This window comes from Zosterops lateralis, assembly GCF_965231275.1.
Source record: "Zosterops lateralis genome assembly, chromosome: 8".
Classification (NCBI taxonomy): domain Eukaryota; kingdom Metazoa; phylum Chordata; class Aves; order Passeriformes; family Zosteropidae; genus Zosterops; species Zosterops lateralis.
This window is the reverse complement of record NC_139768.1, coordinates 16,671,828-16,698,535: the sequence shown is the minus strand read 5'-3', so window position 1 is coordinate 16,698,535 and position 26,708 is coordinate 16,671,828. Positions and strand designations below refer to the sequence as shown.

Here is a 26,708-nt window from a genome sequence, read left to right as displayed (position 1 = left end):
AGCTAGTTCAAAGGTACCTCCAGTGTTTTTTCAGCTTTGCTAAAGTCAATGTTGTGGCTTTAGCATCAGTATACCCTGAGAATACACTATGGCTGTTACCAGAGCAGCAATATATCTGCTGAGGTTTTTCTGGCAGTGCTGGCAGGGTGCAGGTAGCTTACTCCTTTAGGAGTACCTTTGCCTGCACAGTTAATCCTGTATTGTTGAGTCCTGCCCAAAACAGATGTGTGGGAGTAGTGTTTGGATCCACTGATTTTTATCAAACCTTTATAAGGGCACAGCTGGAGACCGTAATGTAGTGCAGTCTGGATATAAATCCAGGTCTAAACTCCATCACTGAGTGGATTTGCTTCAAATCCCTCTGTCTCACCTGCTGGCTTTACAGCCCCTCCTGGTGTTCCAGCTCTGCTGCCTTGTGCAGTATCTAGTGTTGTAGGTGGCAGTCCATTGGTAGTAATCACATGGCTCTGGAAGGGCTCTGTAAACTCCCTGGCACAGGCATCTTCCAGGCAGTCTGGTCCCCATCCAAAGCAAGCAAAGTGGTGGGATGTGTGGGGAGCTGTTGTCATTTCTTATTCTTCCTGGAGCTCTGAGTGCAGTTCCTCTGTTCTCCTTGCAGGTGGCAATGATATGGATTCTGTAACAAAGAAAACGAGGCAAGATGGATCAGAAGTTACTGAAAGACGTAAGGAGGAGAGTTTTAATTTTTATATCACACCCCAGAAATCACAGAAGTGAATGGCCATTTCTGTAAGGGATTAAATGCTGTCCAGAGCTGCAGAACTAAGTTCTGCTCCTGGCCCTGGGCTCTGTGTTGAAGTCAGAGTAAGGAATAGAATGACAAGGTCAGACATTTAGAGACATGTGACCTGATTGTTTAACCAGATGATTGCCCTGTGGTAGCATTTGTAGTGCAGACCCTGGGATGCTGCTCCTAGCTCTGAAATCAATGCCCTGGGTGGCCTAGAAATTGTCTGGTGGCTTTGTGTAGAACAGGTTAATTTTCTACTGACCTTATGAGAATTAACTACTAGGAAGCTACTAAGGGGTCTGACCATGGGCTTTACTGTTACAGCAATGGCTGTGTTTCAGAAGTGCCCAGAAATTTTACAGGGATCTTCTACAGAAAAAAAAATCTTTCATGGCAGTAATGTTCTTATTCAGAGCTAGAAAGACCTGCAAAGAAACACAGGTTGTGTGATAATGAGCCCACAGCTGCAGCCCCAGGCAGTGTGGTCTTAAGGGACTTTTATTTAAATGAGTCAATCTTCTTTGAACAAGTCATGCTTTTGCATGGAGAATAGATAGAGCATTGAAGCAGTTTGGCTATATTAACGTGCCATTAATTCTGCACCCTTTTCTTCTCTTAGTTATTACAGAGACTGTAACCACAAGACTGACATCCTTACCACCTAGTAAGTAATTCTCAGTCATTGCATTGCTTCTGTTTGGTGTTCTGTGCCTCTCCATGCTATTTATTTATCTGCATTATTTCCATAAATCCCTGAGTGTACCAGATCTCCATGCGTAAAGATCTGCACCCGAAGGAAAGCAATTTTCAGAAATGCCTTTCTCCCAAAATACTTGTACTTGTTACTGGAGAGGAGTAGTATTTGGGGACCTGTCTGGGTATCGTCAGAAACAAAACCACATACTCTATTAAGACTGGAAGACAAAACTCTGCAAAATTTAAGTCCAGATATAGGGTGTCCAGTGGCAATTGTCTGTTGGGAGCAAGGATCAAAAGTGATAGGTCTGCAGGTTCCACTGCTGGGGCTGCAATGTATTATTTCACTGTCATCTCAGCCAGTTGGCAACAGTAAGTGAATCTTTTCAGTAATATCAGAGGTCACAGGTCATTTCTACCTCTGCAGAGAAGTACAAGCTCCAAATAGGGAAGAATCCTCCACGCTCTTTATCTCACCGTATCCTTGATTAGTTTACTGCAGCTGAGTTGGCAAGGAATTGCATTATCATCTCATTTATGAGGGTTAACAGGTGTATCCTTCAGTCTGTGTATGAAGTAGACCTTGACTACAAATCTGCTGGCTGTGGAATGTGAATGCTTGTCTGCTCTGCCAAGACACTTCTCTACACCTCTGATCTCTCACCAGATAAGAAGCTGTGCTTGAAATTGAGTGTGTGGACAACTTTGGGTCCCTCCTGCCTTCTCTCACAGTGTCCTTGCTCTTCCTATCTCCTGCCTGGAGAGAATGTCTCATTTTGTGTTCATCTCTTTCAGAAGGGGGGAGCAGCAGTGGGCTCAAAACATCATTCCACACTGGAGGGAGTGGAGTGGAAAAGCGGTCGTACACCCATGGAAGCAGCTATGTGGCCTCAAGTAAGGAATGAAAGCATTGCCCAGTAGGAAACAGAGGGCAAAGGCAGCAGAAATGGGCTGAGGATTCAAGGCAGGAAGTAGGGTGAGCCAGGGGTAAGGAAAACAGGATTTATGAAAGTAGAAGTGACAAATGCATACACAAAGCAAAGATATTCCTTCCCTAAAGCTGGGCTTGAGAATGAGTGAATAAATGGCAAAAGTCATGTTTTCCACATGGAAAACCTAATTTCAGGAAAACAACAACAGCAAGAAAATGTCATTCCTACTGCTTTTAAGTAATTCAGAAACTGAATTTCCCTTCTTTCAGTTTTTCCAAATCACAGTCTTTCTGACCATTTTTTTTTCTAAAGACAGTTTTGATTAATCTTTTTGTTGATCTTACTGAGGGTAGAATATTATTAAAGAAATTCCTAGAAAATGTTTTCTTATGTTTGTGTGTCCATGGCTTTAGCACTTTGAACGCTTTGCCAGGTTTTCTGGACATGCTAAAATCAGTGTGTGCTGCCTGCTCCATAAAACCAGGATTCTTCTCTAACACTATTCTTTTTCCAGCTGTTAGACTGTCATAACAAAAGCTTCTAAAAACTAAGCTTCCTAGCCAGGTACCTGACACACTTCTCTGTCCCCAGTGGGATTGACTGTATAACTCACCTGGAAAACATTCTCTGTGCTCCAAGGGAGCTGACAAACCAAAGGGAGTGAAGTACACTTTGGAAGCACAGTGGGAGAGAGCCATACCAAAGAAATCTGACAGACACCTGCCTGCCAGTCAAAGGCCAGAGTGTGGAGTTACTTTGCCTCAGGGCACATGTGAAGTAACTCCAGTGCAGATGTTGGTGTAATTGTCTGGACTGGCACCAGTGTGAGAGCTGAGCCCAGTCCTGCAAACTCAGAGAACCATCCAGGATTGCCATCTTCTTTTGATTTCTTTTCAGTATGTGGAAGAAGAGAAAAGAACTTGAACTTCAGACATACTGAGTTCTTGCAGTCTCACAGAGCATTCTGTAGTCTCTTCTCTCCCACTTTCTTACAAAATGTCTCTAACAGAGGCCTACTTGTCACAGTAGTTCTTTCTGCTGAATTAAATGGAAAAGTTACAGAACAAAACACATCCTTTTAGAAGGGAAGTTGGCACAAAAACACTGTTGAGATCGAAAGGACACACTTTGTGTACAGATGGGTAAACAATATCCAGTTTGATCCTGCTGATCAGTATAGTTAGGTTGCAGTTTATCAGAGAGCTTCCTTTTTACTGCACCTTGATCATACTCCAGCATTAGATTTTGTGCAAGAGTATGAAGACATTAATTATGGCTGCTCAGTTCCTTCTCCACAGCACTGATGTGAATTAGGAGGGAAATTGTTTCTTATGTCTGCATATAACAGCTACTAATAACCTCCAGGCTGTCTTGGGCTGATACATACCTCAATCACTTCTCCAGAAAATGGACTAAGTGGGAGTGTGGATAGCTGCTTTATGGGAAAGTGGACTCATCTCTGCTTTCCATTATCTCCTAAACTGCACCCTTCAGCACTCTGAGTTTGGTTTAATAATCTCCCCCTTTTTGTAGCCTGTGTCATGTAACCCTTGAGTTTAAAAGTGAATCTATATCCTAACCAAAACTCAGCATCATTCAGAGCTAGATTTGTTCCTGCTCAGGGGAGATGGCTCATTATTGCCCTAGGCCAGAACCTGGTTTCTTATATATCAGTGACAGGATTTGTTTTGAACACAGTGAAAACTAATATTCCTCTCTACCCTGAATGCTGAGGACAGCCAGAGTTAGACCCTGATATTGTTCTTGTCTATCTCTAGTTGTGAAACACCAATGCAAATTTGTCCAGTTCAGAAGATAGAAATTTAAAGCACCCAGGGCATCCAGAGTGTACTGCCAGGACCTCTATTCCATTTGCTGAGGGTGTCTTTTTTAACTATAGGTGGAAGTGGTAGATTGAATTCAACATCATCAACCTCCAGCTACAGACAAGCCCAGTCTCCCAGCTCTACTCTCACCAAATCACCTGGCTCAACATTTGAAAGAAAAACCTATGCCCACCGCCATGCAACATATGAAGGTATGACAGAACGTGCCACAGAAGGGAGGCAATGTGCAGTGGAGGCAGTGGGCAGTGCACTCTGAGGTCACATTAGTGCAGAATTGTCCTCAATCCCATTGTGGTTTTCCTAGGAAATACCCCATCAGGGATACATTTTAATGATTAAGTCCTACTTATCCTAAGAGTAATGCTTATTCCTAAAAGGAGATGTGACATATATTTGTTGAAAGACATTAGCAGCTCTTTCATGTGAAACCTGAATAGCTCTTTTTTTTTTCTTTTTTTTTTAATGAAAATGTTTCCTGCCCACTGAGATTCAACAGTTGCCAGGAAGACATGTTTTGAAAGCTTTTAATGATCTTGTACAAAGTAATAATGAATACCTTTATGTTCTTTGCAGGGAGCTCCAGTGCCAACTCTTCTCCGGAGTTTCCCAGAAAAGATTTTGGTATGTCCTTTTTAGAGCTGTTCCTCTGAACGTTATGGCAAGGTCGTGTGAGTTGATAACCATAATGGCTTTTTGCATGTTGCTGTGTCCTGCTCTACCTATGCTACTTCTGTACTGGACCATCATGCAGCTCCTTCAGAGGAGTTATTTGGGATTTGCATTAACAGCTGAAAGTCAGGTCTCTAGCTGATCATATTCAAACAGAGGGTGAATACTGTATATCTGCATCTCTCACCTGCTTTTGTAATGCTCCCTATATGATATAGGACATGGACAGGAGAAGACAGACATGGGATACTTTATAGCATTCCCTTCACCTTCCAGAATAGCTGGGAGAACAGCTGCAAGCAAGAAAGTCCAGACTCTTAGGATTTTGAGTAATTGCTGGATATACTTTTCCAGTAGCTCCTTTCTAGACTTCATCAGGTATATATGAAAAAAAAAGAAGTGGCTGTCATGTGATATATTTACACAGAACATTGTCAGGAGGTATTAGCTTGTCCTGTCCAAACTCTGAGCTGCTGATTTTACTCAGTGAAGATAGTGAAACATTATGATCAGTCACCTTTTAGCTCACAGAGGAGGCGGGTTTCACAATATCCAGCATTGGTCAGTGGAGTCAACAGGCCTCTTAACTTCTTTTTGGCCTTTTGAAATGGGACATCACCACCTACAAACAACATTTCTCTGTTAGAAAGAAATAACATCTGGTCCTGAAAGGATAAAGGTGCTGCTGATTCTTTAAGATAACTTATGGTCTAAAGGGGGCATGGTAAAAACTCTTAATTGTTCAATTCTCACAGCTGTGTTCCAAGAAAAGTTTCTGTCTGAATATAAGCACCCTGAGCAAGATCAGTGTGCTGATTTTCAGAGGTGTCACAGGCAGTAAAGACTAATATTGCTTTTCTCTCATTGCTGTTCACAGCATCTGCCTCTACAAGAGGGAGAAGCCAAAGTCGAGGTGAGTGATGCTGTTCTTTGAGAAGCCTACTTTTTTCATTTCAGCATAATTCAGGTGTGTTAAATAGACCTATTCTTCAGCTGGAATCCACCAGTTTACATGTAGAGCAGTCAGATGAGATACATAGATCTACACCACTTCAGATGTGAACTGTGAATCTGTAAGCAGTTGTTTAAACAAGCTTGGTGTAAAAATTGACCTTAGTGAAGATCATGGTAGTTCAGACCATGTCAGAAAGGAGGATCTACTTGGAAACTTGGATGTCAGGACATAGTCTTCTATTTTGTCTGTTCACTGCCATAACCTTAGTCCATTCATGCTCTGGGACCAGCCTCTGACATATTTACAGTAATTGCATTCATGCTTCTCCTACTGTGATCTGTCTTGCAAACCATGAAGCCATACCCTGAAATAATTTCATGCTGGTAGGAAAGAGATGGTGAGGATATTGCGGACTTACTGTGGTCTGTGTAGCCAGCTCACTGTAAAACTCTACATTGTTTAAATTATTCAGCTCTTCCAATAATTTATTAACAGTGTTGGAGAAAGAAGGATTATCTTGGTCTCCAAGCATATTGTATCTGTTTCCATCTGCTTGAAGAGGAAACTCTAATGTCACTTTATTCAAGTTAATTTTAGCAGTGGGTATAAATCACAGCATGGTCTTGCACAGTTGTCCTGGAGAGTGTCACATTCCCCATTATTCTGCCTCAGATCATCACAGTCTCCTCTAGCACACTACATACCTGAGCTCCCAGCAGAACTAGGCCATGCATAATAAAGTAGACACCAGAGAATCAGGTCCAGCTTCTCATATTACTTCAGAAAATAATTTCAATCCATCATCTTCTCCACATGAATGGCAAGATAGTATTTCTTTTCTAGTGCATGCACTGTCAGATTTCATCATGAGGAGCATGTATCACATGTTCTAGCTGGCCATTTTGCTTGTGGGAAATAAGTTTAAAGGCTTACCCCAACCAAATCACATTAACTTTGTAGTTTCTTGTGCTGGACAGTAAAAGTCCAGTAAAAGTAAGGTAATAGCATTGAGTACCTGGTGAGAATGTTGGCTGACAACTGGGCTGGTTACATTCAGTGAGCCAAAAGAGAAGTCAGCATGTAGTAAGAGACTGAATATACAGCCCATTGTAGAGATGTCAGTTTTGCCCAAGAAGTAGTAGGGAATTTGTGTATTTAGTAAACTTCTTTTGACTTGCTAATTTTTTTGATCAGAAGGACAGTAAAAATAATATTTGTGATAAGTGGGAACATCAGTTTGATTGAGGACTGCATAATTAGACCTTCTGTTTATCTGACAGTAGCAGCATTATTGACTTCAGCAGAGGCCATGAATGAGTGAAATATAATTCCTGGGAATTGAAAGTAGCAAAACGTGACCCCAAAACAAAAAGTCGCCCAAGCCCATTTGCAAACAATTCACATGGGCCATGAGTACTGCTCAGATTAAGCAGCAGGACAGAAAGGTGGAACACAGACAGCAAGAAGGAGGGAATTCACTTCAGCCTAAAGATTCATTCCCAGCCCAGGGCACAAATGAATCTCTCTCCATATTCATGATCTGCTTTTTATCTTCCCAGAGAGTGAAATACGAGTCCGACTGCAGAGCGCATCTCCCTCTGGCAGATGTAAGTTATTTCAGGGGTATCAGGGATAAGATAGAGGGTGTTGCTGCTAGGGTTATATCTTTTCCTGTTAAGAACATTACTTTGAGTCCCCTTTTTGGACAAGTAAGCATGCTGTGGGTTAAGTGGTACTCTTGCAAAGATGTAGAATGGTACTTAGTCTCAGAAATATCCTCCGGAGCTTTGTCATTAAGTGGCACCCCCAGAAAGCAACAACTTCACAGACATGGAGATAAATTTCACTGAATGATTTAGATCCAGAGCAAGATTGCAGATCAATGAAACACTGGCTTTTGGGTGACTCTGGACACTTGCTTTTCCTGCTAGGGACGGAGTTGGATGATGTGAAACGTTTGCTGAAAGGAAGTCGATCTGCCAGCTGCAGCCCTACTCGGTCACCATCCAGTACACTTCCGATACCCAAAAAGGCTGTGGTGGAGACGAAGATGGTCACTGAGAGCTCTCAGTCAGGTATTTGGCCTTTAAAAATGTTGCAGTCATTCCAAACAGCATTTGCCATGAAAAGTACTCAGTTATGTACTTCATAAGAACATCCAGATAAGAATACATGGTGTCCCTGTACAGAAAACGGGTCCAAATGCTGAAAGACTGTCCAGGTGTTGCCATAACAAGAGCTGTTTTGGGTATCTTTCTAGTGACTAGTCTAATTTTCAAAAAATGAGTCTATCCTTTCTGCCACTAGCTTCAATTCAGAGGTATTTCTAGCAGAGATAAGAGCTCTAAGCAAATGTATCTGAGAGTGATTTGATCTCTTATCTCCAAATGACACAGAGATAGGACTGAAGACAACATTTCAGTAAGTGATTTATTAGCCATACCATTTGATAATAACTCATCAGGAACTGTAAGACAAGGGGGAATGGCTTCAAACTGAAAGAGGGCAGGCTTAGATCAGATGTTAGGAAGAAATTCTTTACTTTGAGAGTGGTGAGGCACAGGCACAGGTTGCCCAGAGAAGTTGTGGATGCCCCATCCCTGGAAGTGTTCAAGGCCAGGTTGGATGAGACTTTCAGCAACTTGGTCTAGTGGAAGGTGTCCCTGCCTATGGCAGGAGGTTGAAACTAAATGATCTTTGGGGCCCCTTTAATCCCAAACCATTCTGTGGTTCTATGATTCTGTGATGCTATAGCCAAAGTGGTACTTAAAATACTACAACCTTTTTTAGTTATTTATACACCTCACAACTGGGCTTGAGGCAGTTTTATTGACATTGACTCCATTGTCTTCCACCAGTATCTTTTATCCTACTCAGAGCTCCAATCCTGTCTAAAACAGAATTTTAGTCCAATACACAAGTGAACCAATCAGAGACATATGTGGAAGCAAAAGCCATACATCCCATGGCCCAGGGTGATTTATTAATGGAATGGCAGACTGGGGTGGTTTATTCTGGTGCCATAACATCTATGAGCAATGAAATCTCTTCAAGGTGTTTTGTGAAGGATCACGCTATCAGGTCAATCTTTATTCCACTGGTTGAAATTTGTGTGAGCTGTAATCAGCTGACATTTGAGGTCAGTTATACCATGCTAACCTGGTGTCATTGGGTGGACTCTACAAGGGTATTTGAAATGTAAGTTGCCCTATAAACCTGCAGTGCATGCTAAGCCACAAGCCTGGCCTCATTGAAAACCACTTCTGTCTGTTTGGTTTTTCAGTGTCGGGAACATATGACACAACCATACTGAACACTGCCCTCCCTTCGTACATGTGGTCCTCCACTCTTCCTGCTGGGTCTTCCCTTGGTGGATACCATAACAGCTCTTCCTTGATCAATGCCATGTCTCACTCTACAGGATCAGGTATGCTCCCTGGATTGCCCAGGTCTGAAGGATGGAACTATCCTGAAACTGGGTCAAAAGCAGGTTTTTTTGCACAGCACAAACTAAAATGATTGAATAATCAAAATGGCAAGGGATATGCTTGAATCTTCTCTGGTTTTCTGTAATTTGGTGCTCTCTGCTTCTACACTGGCTGTATCTGAAAATCCTTCTTTGTGAGGATCTATTATTCTGACTCTCTGACTGTCAATAAATTCTGATGACATTTTTATCAGTGAGGTCAAGCTCACATTCCCTGTAAAAACTAGTTTAGACTCAAATTAATATTGGATTATCCTGGTCCATTGTAAGAATGGCTCATATACTAAAAATGTTATAAGTAAGTTTTGTGTGTTCTTACACCTGGTGAGGCCCATTTCTAAATGCCAGAGATTCTGCATTCCCCAGCTGCAGAGGACAAACAAAAGAAGCTTTGTGATGACATACTATTAAAAGCTTTACTTTCTCTCACTGTCACATGATCTTATCTTGTCTAAGGCAAGATTTTTTTCACCTTTGTCAGTTCAGTAAAAGGGTGGTTTGTTGTCATAATTTTAATTATTTTTTTCCTCTGCAATTATTGTGCATTAACATTAGTTGCATTTCCAAGTTGACTCTTAATTTCTGGGACTGTGCCCCTGACCTTTGGGTGTTGGATTTATGATTCGGGAGAAGTAATAACATTTCACTTCCTCTTTTTGCAGTTTTTGGTGTTCCAAATAACCTGGCTCCCAGCAATCACACTCTGAATGCAGGCCTGAGCTCTTCCTCTACAGGTCAGAGTTTTCTTCCCTTCAGACTTTGATATCACTGCATTTCTGGCAGAAAAGTACAGTGAAATAATACCTATATACCAGTTTCTCTCCTATTCCTCATCTGAGTGTCAGCAGCTCTGCCCCACCTGCAGAAATGTCCATGCAGCCATGAGAGTGGCCTCACAATGTAACTCAAAATAATGTTTTAAAATTGGTCACCATTATTGTCCTGGGCCAACAATAACAATACAGCAAAGCGAACTAAGTTACAAAACATTTTATGAGGCATGTGGTGCCTCCAGAAAACTGGTGAAATTTGTTAGGAGAGGTCATTATTTTTTGTATCACTGGTTTTGTTCAGTTTTAGCCAGAATTCCACCTGCACTGCGGGACTCCTATAACCCTAATTACAATGTTTTTCTTTGCAGTATTTGGAGTTCAAAACAACCTGTCTCCAAGCTCTACTTCTGCAACCCAGAATGCTACAGCAGCCTCTGCAGGTCAGCAACAAAGTAAGCCTAGAGAAAGTGTGAGGGTCACCAGTGTGTGCTTCCTTCTCCCATCGTTTCTGTAGTGACTAGAAAGTTCATCTTGAGAGGCCCCCTCATTACCATCTTTTTGTGTGGCATGGTGCAGCATGAAGGGATATTGAAGAACATTTCCTCTGCTTTGCATGTGCAAGAACAGCTCCCAGTGCTGATACACTAGAAATTTGCTTGTTGGAGAAACCCTTGGTTGTTTGAGTTGTCCTAGGAACGCTGAATGAGAAAAGATTTTTGAAATGCTTTAGTGTGTGTAGATTCCTTGTTATCCTTCCTCTATGTCATTGTTGATTTTCTTCTTTGCAGCATATGGGATGAAGAACGCTTCTCAGAGCAACACCATGGCAAGTACTAGTGTGTCTGCCTCAGCAGGTGAGTGTGTCATTCACAGGTGTTTAGGCATGGCCTTGTACAAGCATATCATAAAAATGAGAGATTCAACAATTAGAGATTCAACATAGCAGAGTGACACTCAGGTGCATAACGTGTCACTAGCCAAGTCTCCCACCTTTCTGAAAAGAAACAGAGTTAGAATCTAAGAATGAGCAAATGAACTGGTCTGATTCAGATCTCTGTAATAATTTGGACTGTTTATTCTGAGCTATTTCTGCTCAGTAGGCAGGGAGCTGGATAGAAGAGCACACATGTGAAATTGTACTTCATTTGAAGCCAAAACATTTGCAAGGTTGTCCTTAAAAATCATCTTTCAGTTGTACCAGCTTCAACCACTCAAATATGAAGGAATTGTCTTCAGATTATGATCAGATTATCAGATTATGATCGGATCGTGTTTTTTAATGAGAGAAGCCCTTTGTCCTTGTACAGTTATGATTTGTCCTTTCCAGCTCTTCTCTGCAACTCTGAGAGTTATAAATTAGACTTTTTTTTTCTGTGTGTGTAAAGAAAGCCAAGTTTGCCTTGTAAACCAAGGACTCCCAAAGACAAGGCTGAAAAATAGATACCTAAGAAACCTAATGACATGCACAGCTCTCCTGTTACCTTTAGTGACCAGGATGGCTCTTACAGGGTTGTTATTGTAGTGGCAACCCCAATCACAATGTGACCACCTGTTTTTATGAACAGAAGTGATGTGGCCTGTAGTTATGGACTCAATGACCCACACTCATCTCCTCTTTACTATCTTTAACAAATATTCCAGGAGGAACTGTTTTGAGCTCCCAGGGAGATGACGTTCTGCGCAAAGACTGCAAGTTCCTGCTGCTTGAGAAGGAGAAAGCACCAGCAAAGGAGATGGAGCTTTTGGTCATGACAAAGGACACTGGCAAAGTCTTTAGTGCTTCTAACACAGGGGTCAATGGAGGTAATGTCCCTTTTTTAGGTCATGTGGCTGTTCTGAGGGCAGAGAAATGGAGACTGATCGTACGGGAAGTTCAGCATCCAGGACACCACACCTGGCTTGTACATCATACAAGAATCTCTGCCAGGCAGGCAGCTTTTAACCATGCCAGCTGAAATCTGGGTCTGGCTTTTGCATTTGGATCTCCAGATTGAGCCTCAGGATATTTCACAAAGCTCAGGAGCTTTGAGAGAAAAAACCTAGATCTGGTTTAGACAGGCAGAGCTATTGTGTCTTCCCAAGAAAAATGCACCTTTTACCAATGAAAGAAGATAGGCCTGGTTTAACTTCTGGTGTAATGTTTCTAATTATATTTGGTTCCTGTTCAGGATCTTTTGCAGAAGACACCTTGAAGAAAGAGAAGCAGGGATTTTCCTCATCATCTTATGCTACAGATACTGGCCTAAAATCAGATGCAAATGGTAGGAGTTTTTTCCTGTGGAAAAACAGAACTTTCTCCTTCTGCCTCCATTACTACCTTTCCCTTTCAAGCCCACACTCTAAATTTTGTTATGCACTGAAAGACTGGTAAAACCTCTTTTACTGTTGTTAAAACAGGAGGGCTGAAATCCATGCCAAAGAGGGACAAAGATACTTATGCAGGTAAGTGATGCAACTCAGACTTCCATTGGAAGAAGCACCAAGGCACAATATACAAAAAAAGCAATTGTTTTTAAGGGACATGAGTGGTCTCTGAGCAATGAATCAGCGGGAGAGAATGTTCAGGAGGCTCCCAGAGAAATTGGTACCAGTGATTTGATGGTTGATGAGTGGACAGTTGGGGTATTTTCTTATGACTAGAGAAAATCAGATAACTGACAGTCCAGATGCATCCTGATACTGGGACAGATTTATGGGGAAGAGGGTGCTCAGACAGACCATGCTGGCTATTGCTGTCATTTATGGCTCAGATCTGTACAAAAAATGTACCCCATTTGATGATATTTTCCAGCTGTTTAAAATGGACCGAGGGGTTTTGTCCCCTGTTTGAATTCCCTTTGGAAATATTGTTCCCAGCTCCCAGAGGGACTAGAGTTACAATCACCATGTGCACAGAGTGTACATGTAAAGCCCTTTTGTATAATGGATCAGACCTTGATGTCCTTATTGTAAGAGATTCTTAATTCTGAAGTCAAGGAACTCTTCATTAACTGAGAGATTGCTCCTTCCCTCTTCCAGAAATACGAAGTGGTGATGCAGGAGGTGCAATTGGATCAGCACCATCCTGGTGTCCATGTGGTTCATGCTGTAGCTGGTGGAAATGGCTCCTGGGTTTGCTTCTAGCCTGGTTGTTTCTCCTTGGATTGCTTTTTGGACTCATTGCTCTGGGTAAGAAATAACTGAGAAAAATAATGTTGAATGGTATGGAAGGACAGAGGGTTTAAGCTGGGAACAACCCCCAGCACCAGAGATACCAAGCCAGAGAACTGGGGAAAACATTCAGCCTGATGGTGACTTGCCAGTGAGATATTACAAATGGACAGAAAGAATGGATAAGGAATACAATCTTTGTTGAGGAGTTGTATTGTCTTGGGGTGAGTAGAGTAGGAAAGCTCCTGAGATCTGATGTCTACTGCTCTGAGACTGACAGATTCCAAAGTTGTCATTTAAATTCCAGATATCTCTGCTGGGGGAAAAAAAGGATACTAAGAATTTTGCAAAACTCAGTAGCCATAGCTACATGACCCAGTGTTGGCATGTTCCTGCAATAGCACTAGATATTTCAGGCATGCATATCTGGCAGCATGTTCCCTAGCATTTCCCTCTAATGTTCCAGCTGAAGAAGTGAGAAAGCTGAAATCTCGTGTGGAAGACCTGGAAAGAATCAATGGTGGCCTCCTGGCAATGAACCAGGGGAATTCAAAAATAGAAAAGGATGTTTCAAGAGTAGACTTTCTTCATGGCAACGCACCCTCCTTCACCTTCCCATATGAAAATGAGGAGTCAGTCTGGTTGATGGTGAAGAGCAGACTGAATAAGGAAATAGAACGAGGTGAGCAGAGTCAAAAAATGGACTCATACATTATTTCTCATGCTACTTTTGTAAGAGAAAAGGTGATTTACTTCTGTTTAGCACATGATGGCAAGAGATTAACAACAGTGGAGCCAACATTCTCCCATCCTTAGAAATTCTATGTATTTTTGAAAACAGATTTACTGAGGAAACTCACAAAACCATACTGTGCTGACCATAGCCTCCGATCCAAATAGATGGATCCTTGTTCTTGAAATGAGTAGCTACTTTGTTGTATAATGCACTCTAACAGCCCCTTCACTTCCTGTTACAGGCTACTTCCGAGGGGAGAGAGGAGAACGTGGTGAGAAAGGTACAGCCATATAGTCCTTCTCTTCCCCTGTCCAATTCCTTGGCTCTGGCAATGTACAATTTTGGGGTGGTTGTTGCTTCAAGGAGCAATTAGCAGTGAGAAAGATGAAGATGGCTTGTACTTGAACAAAAAGAATCAGAATTGTTTAGGTTGGAAAAGACTTTGAAGATCATGGAGTCCAAACATAAATGTAATACTGCCATGTCCATCACTAAACCACCTCCCTAAGGGCCATATCTATTGTCTTTTCAATACCTCCAGGGACATTGACTTAACCTCTTCCCCTGGGCAGCCTGGTCCAATTCCCCATAACTTTCCTGGTGAAGAAGTTTTTCCTAATATCCAATCTAAACTTCCCTGGGGCAGCTTGGGGTCATTTCTGCTAGTTCCATCGTTTGTTATTTGGGAGAAGTGGCTGACCCCCAGCTCACTACCGTCCTTTCAGGCAGTTGTAGAGAGCAATAAGGTCCCTCTTTAGTCTTCTCTGTTCCAGGCTGAACACCCCCAGCTCCCTCGGTCACTCCTCACAGGACTTGTGTTCCAGACCCTTCACCAGCTCTGTTGTCTTTCTCTGGATTTACTCCAATACCTCAAGACCTTCTTGTAATGAGGAGCCAGAACTGAATACTGCAGTTGAGGTGCAGCCTCACCAGTGCTGAGTGCCAGGGGACAATCACTGTCCTGCTCCTGACAGCTTGCCATGTAAACTGTAGAGACCCTGATCCCACACAGAGCAACACAGGAGGCCCAATCTTGTATAGTGCCAGTGTGAAAGGCCAGATTGGCTCTAATTCTGTACTGTTCAAGTGTGAAATGTCCTGCTTGGCCATAACTCCTTTGTATTTCATTAAAGGTGGGAGGGCAACTAGAAGAGAAAATGAATGAGTAATAATAGGATGTCTCTTGACTCAACTTTTTTTCCCACATTTCTCAGGTGACATGGGAATACAAGGTCCCAAAGGTGAGTCTGGAGTTACCTGCTTTCTCAGGTAGATTGGCAGCCTGTCGTAGGGCCTGGATAGCAAATGGTTTTTTGTAACTCCAGAATTTGGAGAAGCTGATGCTAGTCATCTGTTGACTCAGATATTGTTGTGAAGGTTGGGGTTTTTCTCTCATTTTCTGGTCAAAGAAAATTTTAGATTTCATAGTAGAAGAGATAACAGATCTTGCTTTGAATCTAGAAGCTCCTTTCAGCTGAATGAAAGTCATTCCTGAAGCCAGGCTTGACCTGCTTTAATCAAAAAGGGCTTCAATGCCAAGAGGGTTTTGCATGGTGTCAATTATTCAATTATTTACATAAATACAAGGGAGACAATTGCTGGAGACACTAGAACTTGTAAATATTCCAGGAACAAAAACTTCTTTTTATGAGGGTAAGGGTTAGCCAAAGTGACAAAAAGAGAAGACTTATTCCCCACTGACTGTCTCTTTGTTTCTGTCTACAGGTGACCGAGGACTTCCTGGTGTCCCAGGTGAGCTATAGTTCAATTCCTCCTTAAGGGAGCACATTTACTTACATTACTGTGGGCAAGAACAGATTTTGCACTTCCTTGCAAAATTTCTTGAACTTAGCTCAAGGTGGCTCTCTAAAGAGTCAATATTTAGCATTGACTAAGTCACTTGATTAATACCTTGGTGCTGAGCTACAGACACAGCTCAGAGACTTGAGCAAATCTTTGGCCAGATTTCCTCTTAGTTGAGCATGCTGAATTTGGGGTTGTGAAGATTCCTACAGCTGCATATATACTTGGTTCAGCTTTCTTGTGCTTTTATATGTATTGTGTTCTTCTAAAGATATCAAGCACCCACCTTATGAGTATTGTATTTTTTGCCCCATAGACTTAATCTCTCCAGGTTTGAGGTTCCCCTAAGTTGCATGTTATTCTTTTATGGTACACAGTCAAGAGCTCTGAATGCTTACTGTGATTTCTCTCCAGGCATTCCTGGTCCAAGTGGGCATGCAGGACCAGAAGGACCAAAAGGACAGAAGGGAAGCATGGGTGAGCATCTCTGTCAGTGCTGTGAGTCTTTCACAACTCACTGACACATGGTATGGGAATACAGACACCTGCCTGGTGTGATCATTGCCTTCCCCAGTGGGGCCAGCCATGGATCCTTTTGCCCAAGCCTCCCTTCCACAGACACCTGGTTTTACAAGGCATTTGTTTCCTGTAGGTGAGCCTGGCATGGAAGGTCCCATGGGACAGAGAGGTAGAGAAGGATTACCAGGGCCTCGAGGAGAGCCAGGACCACCTGGATTTGGAGAAAAAGGAGACAGAGGTAGGAAACAAGTGTCTTGTTGTTGGATAAACCAGAAATGGACAGAAGCAAGAAGTTGGTCCTGATTAATAAAACGCTTCAGTAATAAAATTTGATTTCACTATTCAAATTCAATTTTCATATCTAGACATTTCCCAGCACAGATTAATATGGCCTAAAGGATTTTTTTTTTTGCCAGACTTATAATGGGTACACAAGGATTGCTTTGGTTTCCTAGATCTTACTCAAGTTTGAGTCTGACAGAACCAAAATCACTTTACTATCAAGGTTATCTTCTTCCCTGTTATCCAGATTGTCAAAGCTGGGGGATTCATCTTGTTAAAGCCCAGTGAGCTCATATTCTTTTCTTGGACAATGGATACTATTTGAGTGTTCTGAACTGATGAGTAGATTATTCATGACACTTGCCTGAGAAAGAATAACAGTAGATGGGATAATGGAAAAATGGGATCACAGCTGTATTCTACTATATCTGTTCATGCTCTTATTTTCTAGGTGCTGTTGGTGAGCCAGGTCCTCCAGGGCCACCTGGACTCCCAGGTTCTGTTGGCCTAAAAGGTAAATGTGAAGATGGAGAGAGAACCCATAGCAGAGAGGTTAAGGGTAAATGAGCCCTCAGCTCTCCTGTTTCATGTGTGTTGCTCTGCAGTAACCAGAAAAGTGAAGTAATGGTCTGAAGCACAGATCCCAGCATCTCAGCCAAGATGGATGGCTTGGGTCTCTTTACTTAAGTGGGAAGCATTTCCTCAATGTCACAAGAACTAAGTTCTCTAAATTTGTTGTCCTGGTTTTGAGGATGCCAGTAATGCAAATTCTTCTAGTGGCGGGCAAATCCCAATCCATTAAACACCTGTTGGGTTGTAGATGCTGTTGGGCAAACTGAAAACAATTTGTTTGTTTTCTAATTGTGGTGTTACTAAAAGAAAATACATGTTCTTTATAGGTCTGATGGGTTCTCCAGGCCCACAAGGTCCTCCAGGTGAGTGCTGCATTCCTGTGCTGTGGCATCTAGAGACTGGGAAGAACAAAAACAGTGGCATCTTCTCATAGTTTTTCTGCTTCAGTGATACATTGTGGTGAGTGGGATGAATGCAAACCCCCATCTCATTTTTCTGCAGGTCCTCCTGGCCTACAAGGATTTAGAGGTGAAGCAGGACTCCCAGGTGCTAAAGGTAACTTTCTCTTCCCCCTGGCAATTGAAGCAGCACTAGCTGAGGTGCTGTTCTAGAACTGCTCTGAGCAACAGACATGGTCTGACTGTGTCACAATTTTCATTCTATGGGCAAAGAAAAGCGTACAATTGAAGAAAAGGGGGACAAAACAAAACTTAGTCTGTGATTACTAGCAGATTACTGCATTGAGAAATGCAGGAGACATAGAGGTGATAGAGCAGTCTAAGAGAGGAAAAACAGTTGGGTGGATGGAGCTGTGTTAAAGGAAAAGGATTTCCAGTTTGAGTTTGTCTGGTAACACAGAATCTGTATTTCCTTTATGATTTTTCTTGATGCATTAAATGTCTTTCCCTTACGATTTGTTACTACTATTGTTCAATCATCCATATATCTTTCAGGTGAAAAAGGAGCCAGTGGACCCCCTGGACCCAAAGGTATGTTGACCAATTAAGTATCTTTTGTGGTTATTTTCTTTAGATTCCTTTTGATATGGATATTGTCCATGGGTTTTACCCTTATCCATCTTTGGCTTTTTCTTCTGTGCTCTTATCAGAAAGCAGACTTTATTTTCTCTGATGGAAGAATTTTACAATGAAGCAATCTTACAGAATGCTTCCCTTTTTTTGTACCACAGGTGATCAGGGTGAGAAGGGTTCTCGTGGAATGACAGGTCAGTGGATTGAAATACTGGAGTAACAGCCAATCTAATAAAAGTATATCCCAACCAATTCCAATTAGCTTTGAACCACTGTAATAATGTTAATGGTTATAGAAGTTTTATTTTTGCACCAAAATTATAAACAAATAGATCCCATTCTTGATTCCAGTATCTTGGTAACAATCTTTGTATTTAGCTTTAGGAAAATCCTCTCTCACGTGCCCTGTATTCACAAGTGCTTCTAATGCCCAGAGACAATTGTGAATCATGGGGCCTGAACATCCTACCGATGATGGTTTTCAGTTGCAAAGCAGCAAATATTGCTGACAGAATTGTCCACAAGTTGTTTGCTTTATTTTCATACTATTTTGCTACAGGTGAGCAAGGCTCAAGAGGAATACCGGGACCTCCAGGAGAGCCAGGGGCTAAAGGACCTCCAGGTGGGTACCAGAAAGCAGCTGGATTTATTTGTGTGATAATGTCACTGCCACCCAGATTGTGTTTCTGTGAGCACAGACAATGAAACAACATGGGAGTGGAATCATGCTTGTTGTGATCCTAGGTCTTTCCTTTAGACAGCTATGATTAGTCTGTACACTAAGAAAAAATGTCCTATAGTTAAGTTTTGAATTAATGCTTCCTGTATCTTCAGTAACTGCAGCCAAGGTTTCTTTCAGATGCAGTGTGATGAAAAGCCACTCTTAGCTTTAGGGCTGTGCTCCGCTTTGGAGGAAGGATAACTGTGGTACTGTTTCAGAAGTCCCTGACAATCTCTTTTCTTTGGACAGGACAACCTGGTCGTGATGGACAGCCAGGTGAAAAAGGTAAGGGCTTCTTTTGAGGTAGAAGTGCAGGTACTTTCTGGTTTGGCAGGAGGTTGATTTGTAAAAGGAGTAGGAGAAAGATGGCAGCAGATTCATGTTCTGGGATCTTCTGTCTCAACTGTAGAGTCAGCCTGTAAACATGGAACTGAGACATATAATGGAGCAGGCTGAAAACTTGTGACAGAGTTACCTCTCTACAGAACTCCTCTGTCATTGATGTTCCCCTCCCAGACACTGATGCTGGAGATGGCCACTTGGCTGTGAGAATACAATAGGTAGAAAGTGCTGCAGGATGTCCAAGCTTGAATGGATTGGTAGATTGCATGTCAGTGACTTCTGTCTTGTTAATGTTGATTATATCCCTAGGTGAACCAGGCCTTATGGGAATGTCAGGTGCCAGAGGCCCTCCAGGACCCACTGGAGATGCTGGAGAGCCAGGTAAAAGCATACAGAGAACAAAAATGCTTTTGCCTTAGTCAGGAACACAGATTTACTTGTCAATTTCCAATCTTAATTTGAATTTAAGTGTGGCAGAGGATCTCTGTATTCTTAAGGTGGTGATGAAAGGAAAATACACAGAGAATCTAGACCCTTTATGATCCCAAAATTTCCCACAGTGCTGCTATGAGCTGATTTACATACCAGTTGCCAGGCCAGTTTCCACCACTTGTGAATTGTGTGCTATAATTTCACATAAATGTAATCTTTTTCTCCCTGTCCATCCTTTTCCCACATGAAATTTTTTAGACATCTTAAGAGTTTTTTCCTTTTTCTGACAGGTCTTACAGGACCCCAAGGACCACCAGGTAGGCTTTTCCACCATATTCCAATTTATCAATGACACACTTTGATATGGGCTCAAGAAACCCTTGTAATTTTCCATCTTGGTTCTCAGGGTTTCCAAAGTGATGTCCTAATGTTTCTGCATCTCCTTTGGCTTTTGAGACAGATTTTGTGCAAGATGTGTAATTTTTGAGCAATGCAGGGCTTTTGAGAAGCCCCAGGTAAATCTATGAAGCAGTGTCATCATCCAAGGAGCAGTGGGACCAGGGATACTACCAGCTCAGTCAGTTCCTCCACTTGCTTATGAAGTCCTCAGGGACCTGCTTAATAAAGGCTGAAAACTGGGGTCTTGAGTAGGGAGCTCCTTCTATAGACCCACTAGTGAAGCAGCTGGGGTACCTGAAAAACATACAGCAAACAATATTTGCTCTAACCATTTTAAATTGTTTATCTACCTCATATCAGGACTTCCAGGCAACCCAGGCCGACCAGGGGCTAAAGGTGAGTTTTGTTTCTTCCCTGATGCTCATTTTCTTTCCAAGGATTTCATTTTAGCAAGGATTAGCTGCTCCACTGACCAGTCCCTGGATCAACAGTGGCATCTAGTGGCTTTGGGGAGGGAAGATTTGAAAAGCACGGTAGCCAAAGCTTCCCTGAGCATACACGGAGAGCAGTGAGGGATATGGCATGACAGCTCTCCTCTGAGCAAACCTTTGAAGCCCCTTTCTGCCCTCAGCATGAGTAAGATGCCTGGTGACTGCAGTGGAAGCTGTGTGCCTGCCTTGGATAAATCCAGGCTATTGCCTAAGCTGGTAGATGTAGTGCTTGGAAAACTGTTCAGAGGCCATTTCTGGATTAGCACAGCTCTCTTTCTTCCCCCCTGACCTTTGAGTGCTGTGACTTCTCAGACAAGAGATCAAGGACAGAAAGATCAGAAACTACACGCTTAATAGTACAATGTTATTGAACTTATTATAGGTCTTACCTGTCCCCCTAAAAAGAAGCTCAACTTTTGTACCTTTGTTTTCCTAGGAGAACCTGGAGCTCCAGGGAAAGTCATAAGTGCAGGTATGTAGTGCTGTGGAGGGTCACACATCTGACTTAGGAGGCTTTTCTCTGGGTTTTTTGTGCTCCTCAATTCATCTTGACTGTGTGTCAGGCCTGTGCTGGGGCTCCCTGTGCTGGGAGAATATATATGCCATGGATGTGGGATTCCTTAAGCATAGATTTGTACACATTCACTGGATGTGTGACTATAAGTGTTTGTGTTTGTTTTACAGAGGGCTCATCAACTATTACTCTGCCAGGCCCACCAGGGCCCCCAGGCCCACCTGGCCCCACTGGTCCCCCAGGTGTTCCAGGTGAGTACTGATGAGTACAAAGTAGTGATATCTTAAATCCAGGGAGTAGTATCAAGCTCCTTTGCTGCTCAGGAAGACAGGCTTGTGTTTAATCCCTTTTCCATCACTGTTGCTGAAATTAGGAAATGCTTGTTTTCCAGTCTCAGCTTTGAGCTCAGGGCAGCAGAACTCCCACTCAAGCATCTGTAAATATTTCACACACATACACTGGCTGTGCATGAATTTACAGTATGGAATGCAAGAGGAGGGTTAGGACTTTTGCATTTCTTTTCTGTTGTGGTCAGTGGCATTCTGCTTATTTCCCCAGTCCAAGAGGCACCAAGCATTTTAATTGCCAGGGGATGGAAATTCAAGTAATATGTGGGGCATTGATGAATTTATACCCCATAGCAATTCCATTTAGTTGTGTAGAAAAATACATTTTTTGATAGTCCTAGTTCTTATAAAAGTCCTATTGATTCTTTTCTGCTATTGTAAAATACAACCAGTAAAATCTAATGAAATTTGGTTTTTTTCATTTGAAACTAGGTCCTGTTGGACCAGCTGGTCTCCCTGGACAGCAAGGTACCATTTTCCTTCAGCTTTGATTATGCTTCTTAAGAGAAAGGAATTCATTAGTTTTCCTTTGTTTCTAATTCTCTAAGCCCTTGGCACATTCCCTCTCCCTTTTGCTTGCACATTTCTTCCTTTCAGTTCATTTTCTTGCATTATTTGGCTTAATTAATCTCGTAAAGAATTTTTATAATTTTTAGTTTTCCCAGGGGAAGAAGGAGGGTGATAAGAGGGTGATAAGAGCTAGTGTAATGTGGATGCTGCAAATGTCTTTTTTTTCTAATGCTATTTTTCCTGAAGGCTGGTATTTCTAAGGCATTTCTCAAGTAGAGTTGCCTTTCTGTGATGGGGAATACAGCCCAGCTGGATACCTCCTGCCATTTTGAAAGGCAGGAGAACAAACTAGAGCCAAATTGGGATTAATGTCACTGTGAAAGCACTGCCAGTTGGGCAGACATCTCTTTGGAAGGGCCTGAACAGAGCTGACCCCTGAGAACCTTTCTTAGCTGTTTTTCTGTGATCCTGTTGGAGCAAACTGGGCAGTAATTTCCACACTTGAATGCACTGTCCCTCAGATCTGGGGACTGAGTTCATGCTCCCAGTTCTCATAAGAAAAGTCTGAACCTCTTGTCAGAGTAGGTACAAAATGTCACCCTCTCTCAGTTACATAACTCCTTTTCTCTTGCCTTTTTTTTTTCCCCTGGAAAAAGGTCCACGGGGTGAGAAAGGATCCCCAGGTGAAGCTGTGATAGAAACCATCAGAACAGAAGTCTCATCATTAGCGGCTCAAAGTAAGTGGCCCTGCCTTTCCACTCCTTTGCTTGGAGATGTGTCAGAATCTCAAGGCCTGCTCACAGCTACCAGGAGATGCCCTTAACTCTTTCTTCTCAATGACATGGGGCAAGTGTGTGTGTGTTTGGTGGTGTGTCTGCAATGCCAGCCACTTCTTCTGCCTTCCTCATCTGTGCATCCCAAAATCCTTTTGAAAGGAGGCAGATGGCATCAGGCCCACATCCCAGGGAGAGAAGCTGAGGAATAGTGGCTGGTGAGCAGCCACTAACAGGAGAGATATTCACTGAGCTGAGAGCTTTCAGCCACTGAGGTCACACAGGGCAATTCCCTGTGCAATATGAACACCTGTAAGATGAGAACCAGTTTGAAAAGGTATGTTAATCTAAGCAACAGAAATAATCTCTCTTCAAATTAAAGGATGAATTCACAGGGCAGCAAATAAATTTAACATTAAAAAATGTAGCATTTTGTAAAAATTTTAATATGAAAATAAGCAGAGAACAGAATGGTTTAACAACATCCCAAGAAAAGCACTTGCTCTGTGCAACACTAGATGTGTGACACACTTTGAGTTGGTTATTCCCAGGATCTGGGACCTCTGCAAGTTTGCAGCAAGGTAGAAGAGGTCATAAAATTATAAATGATCCTTCCCTGATCACCATCTGAATGGGGCCGTGTAGATTCAGACCATGCTTCAGTACTGTCCAGTTCCCCATCAGGAGCCTTGGATCACAGCATCCCTAAACTTCGAGTTTATGCCTCAGCTTGGAGGTGAGGGTACATCACACAGTACAATCAAGATAACAGTGTAGCTATTTGTTAAATAACATCTGTGTTATGTTCTCCTCCCAAAACTTGCCTCTTTTAAGAATCTTTCCACTCCTTGAAGTTCTTTCCCTCCTTCTTTAACCTTTGAGTCCTTTGGTCTTTCTCTCAACAACCATTACTCTTCTCCCTGTTTCCAGTATCCAGGTCAATGCTGTATTTTGCTTCATGTCCTAGCTAAGCACATCTCTCCTCTCTCTCCTCAGTTTCATCATGGGTTACCCAGGTCCCATCTTAGTCCACCTTTGATTGTAAGAGCTTTTAGCAGCAATATATTGACAGTTTCCATAGCAGCAGTAGCTCCATAGCAACAATTTTCCCTTGTTTGTGTTTTTCTTTTACACAGTCCTGGGAGATTTACAAGGGCGAGCAGGACCACCAGGTCCCCCTGGACCCCCAGGTATGTGACATACAGAGCTCAGCACCTAAGCAATTAATGCTCACACAACATAACACATTTCTGGGTCATGCAGTTTGCTGAGCAAGTGTTCCCTAATACCCCTGTTTATTTTGTCATCAGGTGAATCTGTGCAGGGACCCCCTGGACCTCGTGGTCCCCCAGGTAAGAGCTTGTTCCTCTGAAATCAAGTTGGAAAGTTTTTTTCCAAGGCCTAGGACTGGAAGCAGAATGTTGCATAGTGTTGGTTCCTACCAACACAATTTCACTGCAGCAAGATGCTGCCCAACAAGGAATATTTGCTTTGGCAGAGGGTTCTAGCCAGAGTATTAGTTAGTAAAAGCCATACTTCTTAGGAAGACACTCAAAGTTCTCAAGTTGAGAACAGGAAGGAACAAGGAAGGAACAGCAATCAATTCCATATTTACTTCTTACTTGTCCAGCCTTAACTTTCAACTGCAGACAGATGGGGAGGTTCTTATCATGAGGAACATATCCCCATGCCCCATCCTGTAACACAGATTTCCCTTCCTCAGCCAGAACAGGGAAGGTGTGGGAGGACATATGACAGGAGCAGAACCCCATTCCTTGCTCTCTGCTCAGCAGGAAAAGGGAGCAGGTTGGATGTGTGATGGGATAGGCATCCAATACCACAAAGAAATTAGTTTCTCTGTCCTTTTCTGCTATGGTGGCAAATGATAGTGAAAAGTAACTATCAGGGATAGATGTGTGAAGAAAGCAGTGATAAGTGCCTACACTGGGAAATACTCAAGCTAAGGCCATGGCTGGAGATGCAGCAGCTCTTATATTCATTTACTTACATTGCTGAGGCTGATCCTTCCTGAAGCCTTTCTGTGTCTCTTTTGCCTAGGGGAAGGATTGCGAGGACCTCCAGGCCCACCAGGGAGATTAGGACCATCCATGTCCAACTCAGGTAGGTTCTTGCCACTCTGTCATCTGGTCCTGGGAATGTCCTGTTGGGGTTCCAGAGAGCACATATATGGTTAGGACCAAATGGAGCCAGAGAAACCTTGTTTCATGTTCTATTGGATGTCATGAAGAAATCTCTTTTTTTGAATTGCAGAAGGATTCTTCACAGGCCCACCAGGTCCACCAGGACCACCAGGCCCAAAGGGAGACCGAGGTGGGTATATCATGCTGCCTCACCAAAGTGCTAGTGGGATCTCAGCACCTTAGACTGAAAAGAAGGAAGGGCTTAGGAGCAGAATTTCCTGCCTTTCTCTGTCTGTAAGTAAGCTAGCATAGTTGTCACTAAGTAGGACTCCTGTCTGCTGTAAAATAAGTCAGTCTTTGTCAAAGAAATTTATTAGCCTCCAGTACTGGTGTCAAAGCAGTTGCTATATTCAGATCCCAACTTCACAAGCCCATTTTACTCAAGAACATTCAGAACTTCAGATTTGCCATTGAAGGGGACAGCCTTCTTGCAAAATGCACTGTGGATTAAATCAGCAAGGAGGTGACCCTGTGAAGTGCAGCTCAGCTCTCAGCTGGCAGGAAAACGTGGACCTGCTCCCTTTACCCATTTCTCCTCTACAAATTGAAGGCCAAGATGATAGGCTGCAGTGTGGGCTGGGATGTTGCTGATGAGAATAAAGCAAATCCTGACACTGTTCCTCTGCTCCCCTGTTCACAGGTGAACGAGGTCCACGGGGATTCACAGGTAAGGAGATCTTAGTGGGTTTCAGGGTAGCTTTCCTGGCTGTGTGACTGCTCCTTCATCTCTGTGTCTCGTGCAGGAGAACCGGGTGATCCTGGCCTTTCAGCTTTCTCCTCCCACGGTTAGTCTGTGCCCTCTTTCCTCCTTGAATTCATTGTCCCTGGGCTGAAATCGGGCCAAAATCCTGCTCTATTCATTCTAACTTAATTTTAGTGGAGCCAGGATTTTGTCCACATACTTTATTTTTGTGAATCTCTGACCCTCTTTCTGCAACTGACAGGTGAACGAGTCACCATACAGGGACCCCCAGGCCCACCTGGCCCACCTGGACCAAAAGGTGAAGTTAAAAATTTTTCTTTTTTGGGGGATGGCCTCACACATCCAAGCATGGCTGAGACAAAAGAATGGAAAAACTTGGTCTTTTGGGAATTAGAGCTGTGCTCACCCCTGCCTTTTCAGGCAAAGCAGCACCACAGCAATAGAATTGCTGTGAGCACAAGGCACTTGACCAGTTCACAGAGGGCTCAGAAAGGCTGCCATGGCCTCTTCCTTATGCTCTTTCCCAACAAGCTGGCATTTCAAGACAGTCATTGCAAGGGCTGGGTAGTTGCTTCTCTGACAGCATGTAGCTCAGCTGTTTCACATGACCAAGTATGCAACATGCAGTCACACCCATGACAAGTGTCTGTCTCCCTCACTCTTTTCCAGGTGAGGCAGGTGTCCCAGGTGCACCTGGCATCCCAGGAGCGTCCCGAGGTAAGAGGCCAGACTCTGATAATAAGAAGTAATGCTGATATCCTGGTGGAGGCTTTGAAAAAGCTCTTTTGACTTTTGCAAGTGTGGGTACCAACCTAATGCTGATGAGATTTGTGTTCAAAACCTCTTCTTGCACAGCTTGCCTTAAATCAAAAAAATTAAGAATTGGCAATTTTCTTTTTCCAGTTTACTGGGAATCCTTTAAGCCAGAGTTTTACCTCTGTGTGGACAGGTTCTTGAACTGGTGCTGCCCAGGCTGACTGGGATTGGGAGCAGCAGGGTGATGTTAGACTAATGAGCTTGAGCTCTATGATCTCCATCTATATTCTGCACAGCACTGCACTCTAGTGCACA

The 26,708-nt window shown here is 42.8% G+C and overlaps 1 protein-coding gene across 1 annotated transcript in view; it reads left to right on the top strand.

Annotated features, from left to right (window-relative positions):
- Nucleotides 1-630: 630 nt before the first annotated feature.
- Nucleotides 631-26,708, top strand: part of COL17A1 (collagen type XVII alpha 1 chain) — a gene marked incomplete at its 5' end in the record, with an annotated part of 32,492 nt that continues 6,414 nt past the window's right edge. The window contains 44 exons of the mRNA XM_083866991.1: nt 631-685; nt 1,371-1,415; nt 2,243-2,341; nt 4,280-4,417; nt 4,800-4,847; nt 5,773-5,808; nt 7,410-7,457; nt 7,782-7,925; nt 9,134-9,277; nt 10,000-10,071; nt 10,479-10,550; nt 10,899-10,964; nt 11,752-11,913; nt 12,279-12,371; nt 12,508-12,552; nt 13,129-13,278; nt 13,727-13,942; nt 14,238-14,276; nt 15,211-15,237; nt 15,722-15,748; nt 16,214-16,276; nt 16,452-16,556; nt 17,052-17,114; nt 17,500-17,535; nt 17,675-17,728; nt 18,127-18,162; nt 18,363-18,398; nt 18,764-18,826; nt 19,175-19,210; nt 19,577-19,648; nt 19,990-20,016; nt 20,459-20,494; nt 21,026-21,061; nt 21,274-21,354; nt 21,883-21,918; nt 22,617-22,697; nt 23,870-23,923; nt 24,044-24,085; nt 24,798-24,854; nt 25,005-25,064; nt 25,575-25,601; nt 25,678-25,719; nt 25,879-25,935; nt 26,307-26,354. Coding sequence (XP_083723117.1) covers nt 631-685; nt 1,371-1,415; nt 2,243-2,341; nt 4,280-4,417; nt 4,800-4,847; nt 5,773-5,808; nt 7,410-7,457; nt 7,782-7,925; nt 9,134-9,277; nt 10,000-10,071; nt 10,479-10,550; nt 10,899-10,964; nt 11,752-11,913; nt 12,279-12,371; nt 12,508-12,552; nt 13,129-13,278; nt 13,727-13,942; nt 14,238-14,276; nt 15,211-15,237; nt 15,722-15,748; nt 16,214-16,276; nt 16,452-16,556; nt 17,052-17,114; nt 17,500-17,535; nt 17,675-17,728; nt 18,127-18,162; nt 18,363-18,398; nt 18,764-18,826; nt 19,175-19,210; nt 19,577-19,648; nt 19,990-20,016; nt 20,459-20,494; nt 21,026-21,061; nt 21,274-21,354; nt 21,883-21,918; nt 22,617-22,697; nt 23,870-23,923; nt 24,044-24,085; nt 24,798-24,854; nt 25,005-25,064; nt 25,575-25,601; nt 25,678-25,719; nt 25,879-25,935; nt 26,307-26,354 — 2,974 coding nt within the window. The remainder of the gene's footprint in view (nt 686-1,370; nt 1,416-2,242; nt 2,342-4,279; nt 4,418-4,799; nt 4,848-5,772; nt 5,809-7,409; nt 7,458-7,781; nt 7,926-9,133; nt 9,278-9,999; nt 10,072-10,478; nt 10,551-10,898; nt 10,965-11,751; nt 11,914-12,278; nt 12,372-12,507; nt 12,553-13,128; nt 13,279-13,726; nt 13,943-14,237; nt 14,277-15,210; nt 15,238-15,721; nt 15,749-16,213; nt 16,277-16,451; nt 16,557-17,051; nt 17,115-17,499; nt 17,536-17,674; nt 17,729-18,126; nt 18,163-18,362; nt 18,399-18,763; nt 18,827-19,174; nt 19,211-19,576; nt 19,649-19,989; nt 20,017-20,458; nt 20,495-21,025; nt 21,062-21,273; nt 21,355-21,882; nt 21,919-22,616; nt 22,698-23,869; nt 23,924-24,043; nt 24,086-24,797; nt 24,855-25,004; nt 25,065-25,574; nt 25,602-25,677; nt 25,720-25,878; nt 25,936-26,306; nt 26,355-26,708) is intronic.